The sequence below is a fragment of the Dipteris shenzhenensis genome, chromosome 20, assembly GCF_047967505.1.
Source record: "Dipteris shenzhenensis isolate YYH24624 ecotype China chromosome 20, Dip_SZ_1.0, whole genome shotgun sequence".
Classification (NCBI taxonomy): Eukaryota; Viridiplantae; Streptophyta; class Polypodiopsida; order Gleicheniales; family Dipteridaceae; genus Dipteris; species Dipteris shenzhenensis.
The window spans coordinates 50,075,012-50,088,734 of record NC_141615.1 but is presented as its reverse complement, the minus strand read 5'-3'; the positions used below and the strand labels follow the sequence as shown (position 1 = coordinate 50,088,734).

General features: G+C 43.4%; 1 protein-coding gene across 3 annotated transcripts in view; it reads right to left on the bottom strand.

The window, feature by feature from the left end:
- The window catches only part of LOC147889796 (YCF36, putative (DUF1230)), an 84,306-nt gene that overhangs the window by 45,017 nt on the left and 25,566 nt on the right, over positions 1 to 13,723 (bottom strand). For all 3 annotated transcript variants that reach the window (XM_087392053.1, XM_087392054.1, XM_087392055.1), the window contains exon 4: positions 12,629 to 12,685. In XM_087392053.1, coding sequence (XP_087248179.1) covers positions 12,629 to 12,685 — 57 coding nt within the window. The remainder of the gene's footprint in view (positions 1 to 12,628; positions 12,686 to 13,723) is intronic.

Genomic DNA, 13,723 nt, shown 5'->3' with positions numbered 1-13,723 from the left:
TGGAAGCATTATCTTTTGGGTGCAGAATTTACTGTTAAAATAGATCACCAAATTCTGAGATACTTTCTGACTCAGACAAAGCTCTCCGAGAAGCATATGAAATGGGGAAATATGCTGTCAATGTATCATTTTCAGATTGTCCATACTCCAGGAGTTCGGAACAAAGTGGCAGATGCCTTGTCCCAAAGACCCCAGGTCAATAATGTGACTATTGGTTATTATCAGGACCTGGAAGACATGAGGGAGCAATATGCTAATGATGCAGATTTTGGTGAGATTTTACAGCAAATGCAAGAGGGGCAGTCCACCAGTCACTATTCCCTGAAAGATGGGTATCTAATGAAAGATGACTGCCTATGCATCACCCAGGAGATAAGGAAAAAGATTTTGGAAGAATGCCATGTACCTCCCTATGCTGGGCATAGAGGAATTACAGCAACAACTCAAGCACTAGAGAGGTATTTCTTTTGGCCAGGGATGCAGAAAGATATACATCAGTTTGTTACTGAATGCCTTACATGTCAGAAAGTGAAGTATGATAGACGGAAGACACCTGGCCTATTTATGCCTTTTCCCGTGCCTCAGGCGCCGTGGGAAAGTATTGCAATGGACTTCATTTTTTATTTGCCAAGAGCAAAGTCTGGGAATGATGAGATTTGGACTATCATTGATAGATTCAGCAAGCAAGCTCATTTCATTCCAGTTCGAAAAACCATAAAAGCAGATCATATGGCTAAGCTTTTCATGGCATAGATATTTAAAAACCATGGTATGCCTAAGTCCATTGTCAGTGATTGAGATCCCAAAATGACCAGTCTATTCTGGAGAGCTTTATTTGATAATATGACGACAAATCTGAATTTTTCTTCTTCTTTCCATCCCCACATAGATGGTCAAAGTGAGGTAGCAAATTCTACAGCATTGGATATGCTGAAATGCTATGTGGGTGACCAAGGTTCAGACTGGGAAAAGTACCTACCATTGGTAGAGTTCGCTTACAATAATACAGTTCACAACTCTACAGGGAAAGCCCCCTTTGACATCATCTATGTGGTGATTCTGCCACCTATCATGAGGACCAAAGATGAAATATTTGCAGCTGATCAGTTTGTGAGAGACCTCCAGACAGCTTTCAGCCAAGTCCGGACAGCAATTGAAAGGTCTCAAGAAAAGCATAAAAGAGCTGCAGATAAGCATAGGAGACAGTTACATCTTAAGGAAGGGGATTGGGTTTTGAAGTTCGAGAAAGATATGCTCCACAAGTTTAAAGGCAAGAAGAAAGTGTATGCAATGTTATCTCCCAGATACTATGGCCCTTTCAGGGTTACAAAAAAGATTAATGAGGTTGCATACAAGTTAGCATTGCCAGAGCATTGGAGGATTCACAATGCTTTCCATGTGAGTCTTCTATAGAAATTCCAGGGGTCAAAGCCTATAGAGCCAATAGCAGAAGATCCACTAGAAGTCGATGAGCTGGAGGAGGTCCTTCAGCCAGAGCAGATTGTGTACCATACTGTACGCAAAGGCCCTCAGGGCAAGGAATTTTACCAGTTGTTAGAATTATAGATATAATTCAGCAGTGACCAATGTAATTTAATAAGCTAGTTAGGGGCACTTTTCCCTCTTTAAGAGGTTTTTCCCCTAACCGCAGTTAGTTCACTAACTATGGTTAGTGACTACTAAGGTTTTGTCACTAGGACAAAACCTTATCTCTCACTCATTGAGTTGTACTCTTCACACTCTTCTATTGCAACTCAGCTTTCAGCTCTCACTCTCTTGCTCTCTCTCACTCTCCATTCTCTCACATTTGGTATCAGAGCATTAGATCCAGCTCCCTACTTCTTCCCCGTTGAGCTCCAGCTACAACCCACGCTTCGCTGTTGCACCTCGTCCGTACAGTCCGTACGACTGTACAGAATCCGTACTATACATGTCGTACCTTACCTGCCATACCATACCGTACCTACGCTGCAGATCTGCAGCATCGTACGTCGCGTCCGTACAGTTCGTCGTCAGACTGTACGGTTCGCCGTACAGTGCCGTACCAGTCGTACAGCTCGCCGCCACCAGCCGTACAACTCGCTGTCTTCGTCCGTACCAGCACGTACGTTCTCCGTACTGTCAGCCATACAGTAAACTCGCAGGTGATCTTTGGCAGGCACATTTTGCAAACAGCCATTGTTTGGCTCAGTTTTTTCGGAGCTACATTTGGAGCAAACATTGCAGATTTGGTCTGAAATTTGGGGCTTTCTGCTGAAATTGCAAAATTTGGGGCTTTCTGTACTTCTGTCCCTTTCTGGTTGCAATTTCAAGCTCGAAATTTGGGGCTTTCAGTTCTGCAGTACAATTTCTTGAAGAAATTTGGGGATTTTGTAATTACACTGCAATCTCGCAGTGAAATTTAGGGCTTTTGCAGACAGAGCGCAATTCTTGCAACATTTAGGGCTTCTGATCTATTTGTCCCTTTCCAGTTGCAATTTCAGGCCTATTTTGGGGCTTTTGTGTTGGGAGAGCAATTTCTGGAGTTTTCAGTTCATACTGCCTTTCTTGGAGTGTTTTGCAGCACTTTTGGCAGATTCTGGAGAGTTTTTGATGCTTGGACAGATTTCTGACAGTGCAAGTACAGAAATCTGAGTTGCATTTACAGCCAGTGCTTGGCTGTGTTTTTTGGGAGTTATGCATTTCATTCCCAGTAAGGGAATTCAGTTTTGTATCTGCTTAAATCTCTTTCTCAGATATGGCCCAGCAAAATCAGAATGACTTCCAGTTCGGTGGTCTTTCACAGGAAGACAAGTTGGATGGTACCAACTACTCCCTCTGGAGTTTTATGGTACGCAATATTCTGATTTCTCATAATTTATGGGATTATGTGAATGGGGGTGAGATCCGACCAGCAGGTATGGCACCTAATACCCCTTCTCAGCAAGGAGGTGGAAGAGGTCGTGCACAAGGGGCAGCTGCAGAACAAGTTGTTGGTGCAGCTATAGCCACTACTCCAGATCAGAAGAGATGAGATTCACGGGATGCCTTAGCTTTGTCATGCATCTCTCTTTCAGTGAAAAGATTTATCATTCCGCATATCCGGTCGTGTAAGACCTCCAAGGCAGCATGGGATATTTTAGAAAGCATGTAGAGAGTAAAGTAATACACATATGGAAGAGGGTGACTCCATGTCAGTCCACCTCACAAAGCTACAGGATCTCAGAGAGCAATTGTTAAATATAGATGAAATTATTCCTGATTCAGAGATGATTACAACCACTCTGAATTCTCTTCCTGAGTCTTATCTCAGCTTTCATACCTCGCTGAACTTATCATTGAGGGAGGGTGCAAATCCTCTCACTTTTCATGAGTTGATAGGACTTCTGCTTCAGGAAGAGCAGACCAGGAAAAACTTGGCCTCACGTGCAGGTGAACAAGCCATGCTCTCAAAGTTTAAATCAAAAACAAAGGGACTGGCAAAGACATCAGTAAATCAGCCTTCCAGTGGATCAGGACAGCCTTCACAAAAGGCTAAAAATGATGCAAGTAAGCCCAAGAAGAAGGGTTTTTGCCACTACTGCAAAAAGCCAGGTCATCACATTGCAGGATGTAGGAAAAGGCTTGCAAAAGAGAAGAAAAACAGCTCCGGTATGGCTGTTTCAGATTCAGCTCCTCATGCATCTGACAGTGGGGATGCTGCAACCAACTTTGTTGGACAGGATTATGCCTTTTTATCTTGCATTTCAGATTCTAGGCTGGCTGTTCCAGATGCTCGGGATAGTACAGCCACTTGCAGTGATGATACATATGCATTTTTGACTTTCAGTTATGACTCTTCTACGGATGCCTCTGCTTTCAGCGTCAATGAAACACTGAACACTTGGTATTTTGACAGCGGTGCATCCAAGCACATCACTTCTAGGAAGTGTCTTTTTACTTCCTTGCATCCACCTCCCGTTGGTAAGAAAGTCACTTGTGCCAACAACTCATCATATTCAGTACGTGGCACAGGAGATGTTGAGCTCACTGCCATTGATGGCTCAATTTTCAGACTTTCAGATGTCTTATATGTGCCTGGTATAACCAAAAATCTTCTTACAGTGTCCACTCTTAACAGAGCTGGATTTCAGGTCATCTTTGAGGATGACAAATGTGCTGTCCGAGACAGGGAAGATGACTATGTCTTAAGGTTATCTGGCACTCTGCTGCGTGGGCTTTTTCAGCTTGATCTTTTTGAGAAAAGAGCAGCCCATGCTCTTGCAATTTCTACCCCTACAGCTGCCATGCAGAATGCAGAATTATGGCATGCCCGATATGGCCACATGCATTACAACAGCTTGATGACACTTCAGAAGTATTCCATGGTTGATGCATTGCCACCTTTTGAGATACCTCCTCCACATGCCTGTGAAGGGTGCATTTTAGGCAAGATGCATAGATTCCCCTTCAAGAAGGATGGTTCAGTTAAAGCTGTCCACAAATTACAGCTTATACACAGTGATGTCTGTGGTCCCATGAGGACTCCATCGTTGGGTGGTCATCTCTACTTCGTTACATTTATTGATGATTACTCCAATTTCACTTGGGTTTTTGGGCTGAAACGCAAATCAGAAGTGTTCACGGTGTTTAAACACTTTTCAGCCATGGTTGAAAATGAAACCGGAGTCAAGACACAGACATTGCACACAGATAGAGGTGGGGAATACTTGTCTGCAGAATTTGATGCTTTTCTGAAAGGCAAGGGTATTGTGCATCAGCTCACAGTCAGGTTGACCCCTCAGCAAAATGGCAAAGCTGAGAGGAAAAATAGAACTCTCATGGAGATGGACAGATGTATGCTGAAAAGCAAACACATGCCTCACAAATTCTGGCTTGAGGGTTTGATGTGTGCCAATTACATTTTGAATCGGGCTCCCACTAAGGCTTTAAAAACAAAAACTCCTTATGAGGTCTGGAATGATAGAAAGCCTTCAGTGGATCACTTCCGAGTCTTTGGATGCCTTGCTTATGCTCATGTGCCAGTTGAATTTAGGCACAAGTTGTCAGATAAAGCCATTAAGTGCATATTTGTTGGGTACAGTGCAGAAAGCAAAGGGGTACCGTCTCTACAATCCTGCTACACGCAAGATCATAGTAAGTAGAGATGTGATATTTGCTGAAAATTCAGCTCACACTCAGATGCAAAAATCAGCAGGGGAACCCAAGGCAATGGGTAGCAACCCCTCAAAGACATCCTCTGAAGAAGAAGCCATTTGAAATTCAGCTCACACTCAGGCTGAATTTCAAATGGCTTCTTCTTCAGAGGATGTCTTTGAGGGGTTGCTACCCATTGCCTTGGGTTCCCCTGCTGATTTTTCTGATGCAAATCAGAATTTACAGCCACCTCCAGATGCTTTAGTCCCGCCATAGGATGTCTTGCCCCCTCCACAGGCAGTGGAACAGGTGGTGCAGCAAGAAATTGCAGACATACATGCAGCAAAAACAGTCCCAAACTGGCTGTTACAGACTCTCAGGGAGAGTAAAATTGATGCTCCGTTACCTGGCAGGACTCGCAGTGCAGCAAGGCACATGGAAGGTGCTAATTCAGTGGAATCAGCATATGCAAGTACTCTTCTTGATGAGGAAGAGCCTGCCACATTCGAAGAGGCAAAGGACAATGTGCATTGGATGAATGCCATGCACGATGAGTTGCAGTCCATTGCAAAAAATCAGACTTGGGATGTTGTAGACTTACCACCGGGTAAACATGCCATTGGCCAAATGACTCCATTGACAGATATAAGGCAAGGCTGGTTGCTAAAGGATATGCTCAGAAAAAGGGCATAGATTATGAGGAGACATTCGCTCCTACATCCCGGATGACCACCATCCGATCAATTATTGCAATGGCTGCACATTTTGAGTGGAATGTTCATCAGTTGGACATAAAAACAGCCTTCTTAAATGGGGACTTGCTGGAAGAGGTGTATGTCAAACAACCTCCGGGCTTTGAATTTACAGCAAATGCACTTCAAGTATGCAAGCTCAACAAAGCTTTATATGGGCTGAAACAGGCCCCTCGTGCATGGTATGCCAAGATCCATGCCTTTTTGACTAGCAAGGGGCTGCACAATAGTCCTACTGAGAGCACCCTCTACATCAAGATGGATGGGGGGGAAATTTTAGTCATCCTTCTTTATGTCGATGACTTACTGCTCACAGGGTCCAATGAAGACAAAATTGCAGATTTCAAAGCTGATTTGCAGACCAACTTTAACATGTCAGATTTGGGGCTGCTTCACTTTTATTTGGGGATTTAGTTCTCTCATGAGAGACGTGGCACTGTTATGTCTCAGTCCAAGTATGTTCGGAAACTCTTGGACAGATTTAACATGCATGATTGTAAGCCCATAGCCACTCCCATGGAGCCGGGGCTGAAACTCACAATGCATGATGCAGGAGAATTAGTTGATGCCACACTTTACAGTCAGGCTGTTGGATGCCTCATATGTCTCTGCAACACTAGACCTGATATTCAGTTTGCAGTATCTCAGGTGAGCAGGTACATGCACAGCCCAAAAACTATGCATTGGCAGGCAATTAAGCGCACCTTCCGTTATTTGCAGGGCACGAAGTCTTTTGGCTTGCTATTTCCCAGGGGGGGTGACTTGCAGATGCATGCCTACAGTGATTCAGATTGGGCTGGTGATTATGATACTAGGCAGTCCACTAGTGGCAATTGTTTCTTTTTGGGTAAATCTTGCATTTCCTGGCTGAGCAAGAAACAATCTACAGTGGCTACCTCATCATGTGAAGCTGAGTACAAGGCAGCTTTCACAGCAACAGTTGAATGTGTCTGGCTGCGACGTCTATTTGCTGATCTTCATCTGTCTTTGGAGGGTCCTTCTCCAATTCTCACTGATAGTCAGAGTGCCATTGCAGTGGCAAAGAATCCGGTGTTTCATGCTCGCACGAAGCACATTGAGGTTCACTATCACTACGTCAGAGACAAGTTGCATGCAGGAGAGATCAGTATGATCTTTGTGTCCACACATGACAACGTTGCATATATTTTTACCAAAGCACTATCACGTGAAAAGTTTGAGGCATTTCGCAGTGCCTTGAACTTATATCCGTTTGGTGATTGATCAGCCTTGTACATGACATTGGCACTGCAGGGGGGTGTTAGAATTATACATATAATTCAGCAGTGACCAATGTAACTTAATAAGCTAGTTAGGGGTACTTTTCCCTCTTTAAGAGGTTTTTCCCCCTAACTGCAATTAGTTCACTAACTATGGTTAGTGACTACTAAGGTTTTGTCACTAGGACAAAACCTTATCTCTCACTCATTGAGTTGTACTCTTCACACTCTTCTATTGCAACTCAGCTTTCAACTTCCAAGCTTTCAGCTCTCACTCTCTTGCTCTCTCTAACTCTCCATTCTCTCACACAGGTATCTTGTAAAATTCAAGAATTATACGGCATTGGATGCCAAGTGGATGGATGAAGACATGTTGTCCGATCATCCACAACTTTTGGATGTTTACAAGGAAGCTTTTCAGTTGAGGTCAACTGAATAGAAGCTGAGGGGATGTCACCAAGCTGTAAATATCCTAAGTATTGACTTGACCATTTATTTGATCAAAATTCAACAGTTTTCCATTTGTGTTAATTATGGTCAAAGAGTTCCTTTAATGGTCAAAGAATTGACTATGATCAAAGATACTTGACTCTCATCAAGTAAGCCTGAATTCGGTCCGGGAGACTTGGTTTATTACAAAAGGGTTAACTGCGGTTAACCAAAGAACCACAGAGCTGACTACGGTCAGAGAGTGTTGACTTCGGTCAACGAGACTTGGCATCTACCAAGAGGGCTAACTACAGTTAACCGAGTTGTGCCAACTTCGGTTGGAGAGACTTGGCCATAATTAAGGCGCCTCGGCCGTTGGTCAAAGCCCCCTTAATTATGAGAGCGTTGACTCCGATAAACCAGAGATTTTTTTATTTTTATTTTGTTATGTGTGCACATGTGTTCAGTGGGGATGCCCATAGTGACTAGGATTAGTCCAGAGTTTCTTTTTTCCGCATCGAAGCACTAACAATTAATGGGTGCCATGGTTATGCGCTTTATTTAATTGTTGCAAGTATAAAAGAGGTTCTACACTTTGGCATTGCAAAGCCTCGCGAGTGATTAGAAGCTATTCGCATGACCAACTGCTAAGAAGACCCAAGAAGACCTTACCCATGGACATGGGATTAGAACTAAGCTAGAAATTAGACAAGTGGCAACTTGCCAAATGAATGAGCCTTAAGCTCTTTGTAAAACAATTCACATTTTGAATTTTGTAACAACAGCCTCCAAGCTGAACTCTCTGTACTCAAATCTTTGATGAATAAAAATACCTTCGGGGGGGTCCAATCCAACATGTTGTCCTAGCCTTAGTTGCTTGCAGAAAGAGAGAGAGAGAGAATTGTCATTTGTACAGTCAAAGAACTGTTCGTAGTGAGTGAAGCACGGCAGATTTCAGCTAAGCCCCGTTTGTGATATTGATGCCTACGGAGTTTTGGAAGAGCACTGATGAATGCGAGTGGGTTTGAATTCATTGTGTATCCTATCTACTGGCTTTGGCAAGGAACATGTTCTGTGTAGGAATATATTTTTGGTTTCTCTACGAGATGGGTCACATGCAGGAGAAGGGAAGAAGCAAAACACACACCCTGCGCATGCAAGTGCAAGGAAACGGTGCCAAGGTTTGGAGCCAATCTTTGTCTTTGTCGAGGTGGGGCACTCTAGCTCCCAATCTGCTGGTAATACTTGTGCTGAATTGTTAATGTAACAGTGTTGGTTACTCGTTAGTTTTACTGCCCTTTGATGGCACACCACTTGGTACCTTTCACTATATCCAGTGGTCTAGAGGTCCTACTTCCACTACGGATTCTTGGAAGGTCTTCAAAAGGCTCCAAATGCTCGCAAATTCCAATTAGTAAGTCACCTTAGAGGGAGATGCATCCACACCCATGGATTTGGTTCTTTAGTGGGTGACAGGTTTCTTTCTCCGTATACATGGCTAGGGGCCTTTACAAGATCACGGGTCCCACTTCAGGTCATAGGACTCCGAGGATCTCATAGGGATGCCTTGGTCTATCCATTCTGGGAGCAAGTTTTCCATTTCAGTTTGTCAAGGTTGTAGGTCATGTGAAGCAGTGTTTCTTAGATTCAGGATGGTATCTAGACCCTACCCCAAACCATATCCCCTTGGGTTCATGGAGGCTTTGGCTATATGGAGGTAGTCTCCATAAAGTATTTGCAGTAGGATCCTGATGAGTGGGAATGAATAGAAGCAACACACCGAGAGAAGACCCTCCCCTTCTTTTGATACACACTCAGCAATGCCTCGACTTTCAACTTAGCCTGAGAGGATGGAGGCCCACACGAGCTCCTCATTGGGAGAATTGTCAAATTTCTATTGATTTGCAGAGATCCTTTAATCCCTCAGGACCAGAAACTTCACTCTGTTCTTTGGCTTTCTATTCATTGTAATGGACCAGTGGAGGTCCATGTTCGGGGAGATTCTGCATGTATTCATTGCCGACCTCCTACTGAAGAGTCTATTTTGCATTGTTTATGGGGCTGCAAACAGGTGAGGATCGTTCGGATGGTGATTGCTAGATTATTCAGCCCCTTTATGCACTCTCCTTTTTTCATAACGTGGGGCTCGGTAGTTTAGCTCTCTCTTTCCGGGTCTCAGGTGTTTTACAAGAGACATTGCTCTTCTTGGGCTCTCTTGGTTTGATGACATTTGGTTGAGTCATGTTCTCTCGATGACTCTCCATATCGACCCGCACATGCCTTGGTGGACAGCTCATGGGAGATTATGGCGAGTAGATCAACGTGGTATATTTGGAGGTCCAAATGCACAAAGTCTTTGGACGGTTCCTAGATTTACCATGCATACACATTATGGACAGATACAGTACACACATTTGGGGGAGCATGCAAGGGCCTTCATGGGCAGCCCCTAACAGGAGGACTGTTTTCTTTAGGGAGTGGAGCGGCTCCATTTCTTTCGGAGTCCCCATAGGGTTGAGCTGGCCCAACGTTGGATTTTCTCTAGCTCTCTTACAAGAGTTTGATTTTGCCCCATTAGGGTATTTGTTTTCTCATGCCTTGCGTGGTGTACTTTTCCCTTGATCTTTTCTCTCGGAGTTTCACTCATACTTAATAGAAGTCTTTTCTTTGGGGGAAAAAACAACGAAAACCATCCAAAGCCGCCACAAAGCTGATTTTCCATCTAGTTACGTGCTCACTGATGGAAAGACGGGATTTCATCAACCACTAAGCTTTGAATTTTTTATTCCTGGAGTAGTCATTTTTTCTTCTATATTTGTGCTCAGCACCCCACTAGCCTCCCTATGCAGGTCTTTACTTGTCACATGATCAATTACTATACAACTTGAGTGCTTATATGAGCACCATCATATGAGCTACGTCCTAATGGTCAAACCACATCTCGTTTGTCCTGCACCCCCCTTGGTCTGGATGTAGATCTTCCTACGATCCAATGTATTGTGCCTAAATTATGTTGCTTATGTAGCACCTACTCCAAAGATTCATTCATATCAGCGTCAATGAATGGGCAAACCTCTGCCTAAATTGAGAACAGCAAATCTATGTTCTCCTTGCTCGGACAAGCTTCAGCTTAGCTCTCGCACATGGAATAGTGGTGGAAAAACCTGCGCACCACTTCAAAACAGCCTGTGGGAGCTATCCTTCACTTGAATAGGTTTTCCTTTGACACGGCTTCACAAGCAGGAAGGCGGCAAGCCCGTGTCATGTTGTGGAGCGCACAGCAGACTAGAAGAGAGAATCAGCCTGTTCTTGCTCTCCAACTCGTCCCATGCCCCCTAGTCTGTTCCCCCTGATAACATACTTTGAATCACCAATTCAAGGCCTCATAAACCCACTCTTGCAGGTCATGTTGACAGCTCTCATAACAAATAATACATTCCTAAAACGCCTGCTGTGAATTTCCAACGTATCATGGGTGATCGCAACACAGTTAACCTCCCAGCCAACCTCTACATCCCAAAACGTATGTCCAAAATTAAAAAAACGTTTTTCATTTCACGTTCGTACATGTAGAGTCCCAATCTCCCTAGCTGAACCACCTTATTTAGGGATCTCACTTGATGCACCCTTTTACCCCAACTTGGGATACAATTAAAATCAATTTGCCCCTAGGCACATTTAGGTGCACCTAGCCCATTGGCCTTAGATTCATATAGTCATGATTTCACTCACACTCATGACCTTGGCATTGAACCTTTTGACCGTATTACATGAAGCGCAACACAAATACAATACAAATGTCCATCATCTAAAAGATAATGCCGCCTGACCTTAGCAGCTCATGTTATCTCAACTTGAGCATAACATCTTGTTGCTGCTGACCTGAAGGATGTAACTGCTTTGATCCATCTACTTTTACAAGTAACATTGCTATTTCTCTTGCAACATTAATCCTAAATTCTACCGTATGTATCCATTAACTACATGTCTCTACAATGGTACAAAATTTAAGTTATCATCTGTTGTACTAGTTGCAGGTCATTGATCTGTCTAGGGATGCACTCTCCTTAGTATGACACAAACTGTAGACCCTAACTCTTAGGAGAAATTCCCCTTTCTTGCCTTTATTTGGACACAACAGAGTGGAGATGTCCATCAACGGACTCTATTGACAAAACTCCACAGTTTTCAATACATGTGCCCTCAGCCTATAAATTACGTCTCAAAGTGGTGCTTTGTGGAGTTCCACCTGTAGACAACTGTTGCTTTTTGAGGTGAAGCACCACTGAAAAGCTATCTACCTTTTCAGTGACATTTTGCACAAGCCCATTCTAGTGCATTCACCCTCAGTTGCTTCTGCAGAGATTTTCCTTGTGAGATATTGTTTTTAGCATCTCTTTCTAAAGAACCTTATGTGAATATTGTAGGCATGTCATTGGAAGGGAGCTGACTGAGGGGACAGAAATTTTGTCAAAGATCTAGCACGACATGCATACATACCCAAAGGAGTCAATGGAGCTGTTGAGACAGAGCAACAATACACGGAGTAAGGAATTCGACAAGCAATAAACAGAGTTGCAATGGTATTGGTGAAGGCTAAGAGGACCAGGATGACCCAAGAAACAGCAGGAGCCGACAATGTAGGACAAAATTGACTTTATCTCACTGCCCCAATACAGTGTCTCTCTGCCACTTGGTCAGAAGTACCTGTGCATCTTAAGCCTAGAAGCAGTGGAAGACATAAATCCAGACCAGCCATGAATCCACAGAAGATGCAGCACACCCAAGATGAACATGTAGATAGCACCCAGGGTAGCAGGCAAAATTCTCATTATTTCTCATCATCTGAGTGGGCTCAAGTCTTACCTATCGACTATAACTGTCTCGGCTGATGACATGTAATTCCTTTTTTAAAAATTCAAAATTCTGAGATTAATCATACGGAGAAATTCATAACGAACTTGCCGAAAATTTCAGGTCCACTTCAAGATGCAACAGTGGTAGGCCACGTAAATATTACCCCCCCCCCCCCCCCCCCGAAAAAAAAAAGGCATGATGCAATCCGCAGGGGCACACAAAGGAGTAAACCGCTACCTTATATGATCCAAGAAGCCGATCTCGAGCTAACACTTCTGGAGGCTTTACCCAAACCTTCACAAAATAAAAAAATTTTGAGTCACCTCAGGATTTATGAAAACTCCACACCAACTCTGCAGAGACGGGAAAAACATCAAAAAAATGTAGAACATGCAAATAACACTTGGTTTCAAGCATCCATTGAAAGTGATAAGAAACATTTAGAAACGTTTTGATGTTCTCAACTACTCCATAAAGGAGAAAATAACTTCATATCTTCTCCACCATACTCTCACTCTAAAATTGCTGATGACATTATTAAAATTTTTCTTTTACTGAGCAGTGTTAAATGCTGGCCTGATGGGGGCTCATGTAAGGATAATGCCAGCAAATTCTTCTATTCTACGTGTTCTAATAGTTATGCACTCCTCTTCTATAAGTGGGGTGACCAAGGAAACAAGTGCTGAGCTTTGCTACTTGGCTTGCCACTGTGTACTTCTTACATTGCAGTTGTATGGCACCACTTATCATTTCCCCATGAGTTTCTGCCTCAAACTTTTATGCCAGATCTAAGGGCATTCAACATCTTCGATCTTTCATCTTCAAAATTGCAGCAATTTCAGGTTCCATTTTGTAACAAAATAGTGCTTAAGGTGCAGGGATACGATTTTCTTGCAGGAGTAGCTTCTCATCCAAAGGCACTGTTGGCTGGGAGACTCATCTACAAACATCCATAAACACAATAATTCATTTAAGAAAGGCATGCACCAAGCCGGGCTGCTTACTGTCCAAAGGCAAGTCTGGCTGAAAGTCTACAATCATGCAGTCACAATAAGCTACTCAAGCCTGCACGAACGAACCAACATAATTATCAGGGTAGAGAGAGAGAAAGGAAGAACGAAAGAGATATTAACGTCCTCTAGAGGCCTCGTGGGCCTATGGGACAAAGTACAGCAAGAAGAAAACTAATACAAGCCTCAATGGGCTGGAAAAAGAAAGAAAGTTTATTAGAGTCTTTGGAAGACCAAAGGGTCTATGAGACTCTGAGAAACCTGATACAATGAGCTGTGGTAGTGGAGCTACTAAACGAGCATCCATACCAATGCAGAATGC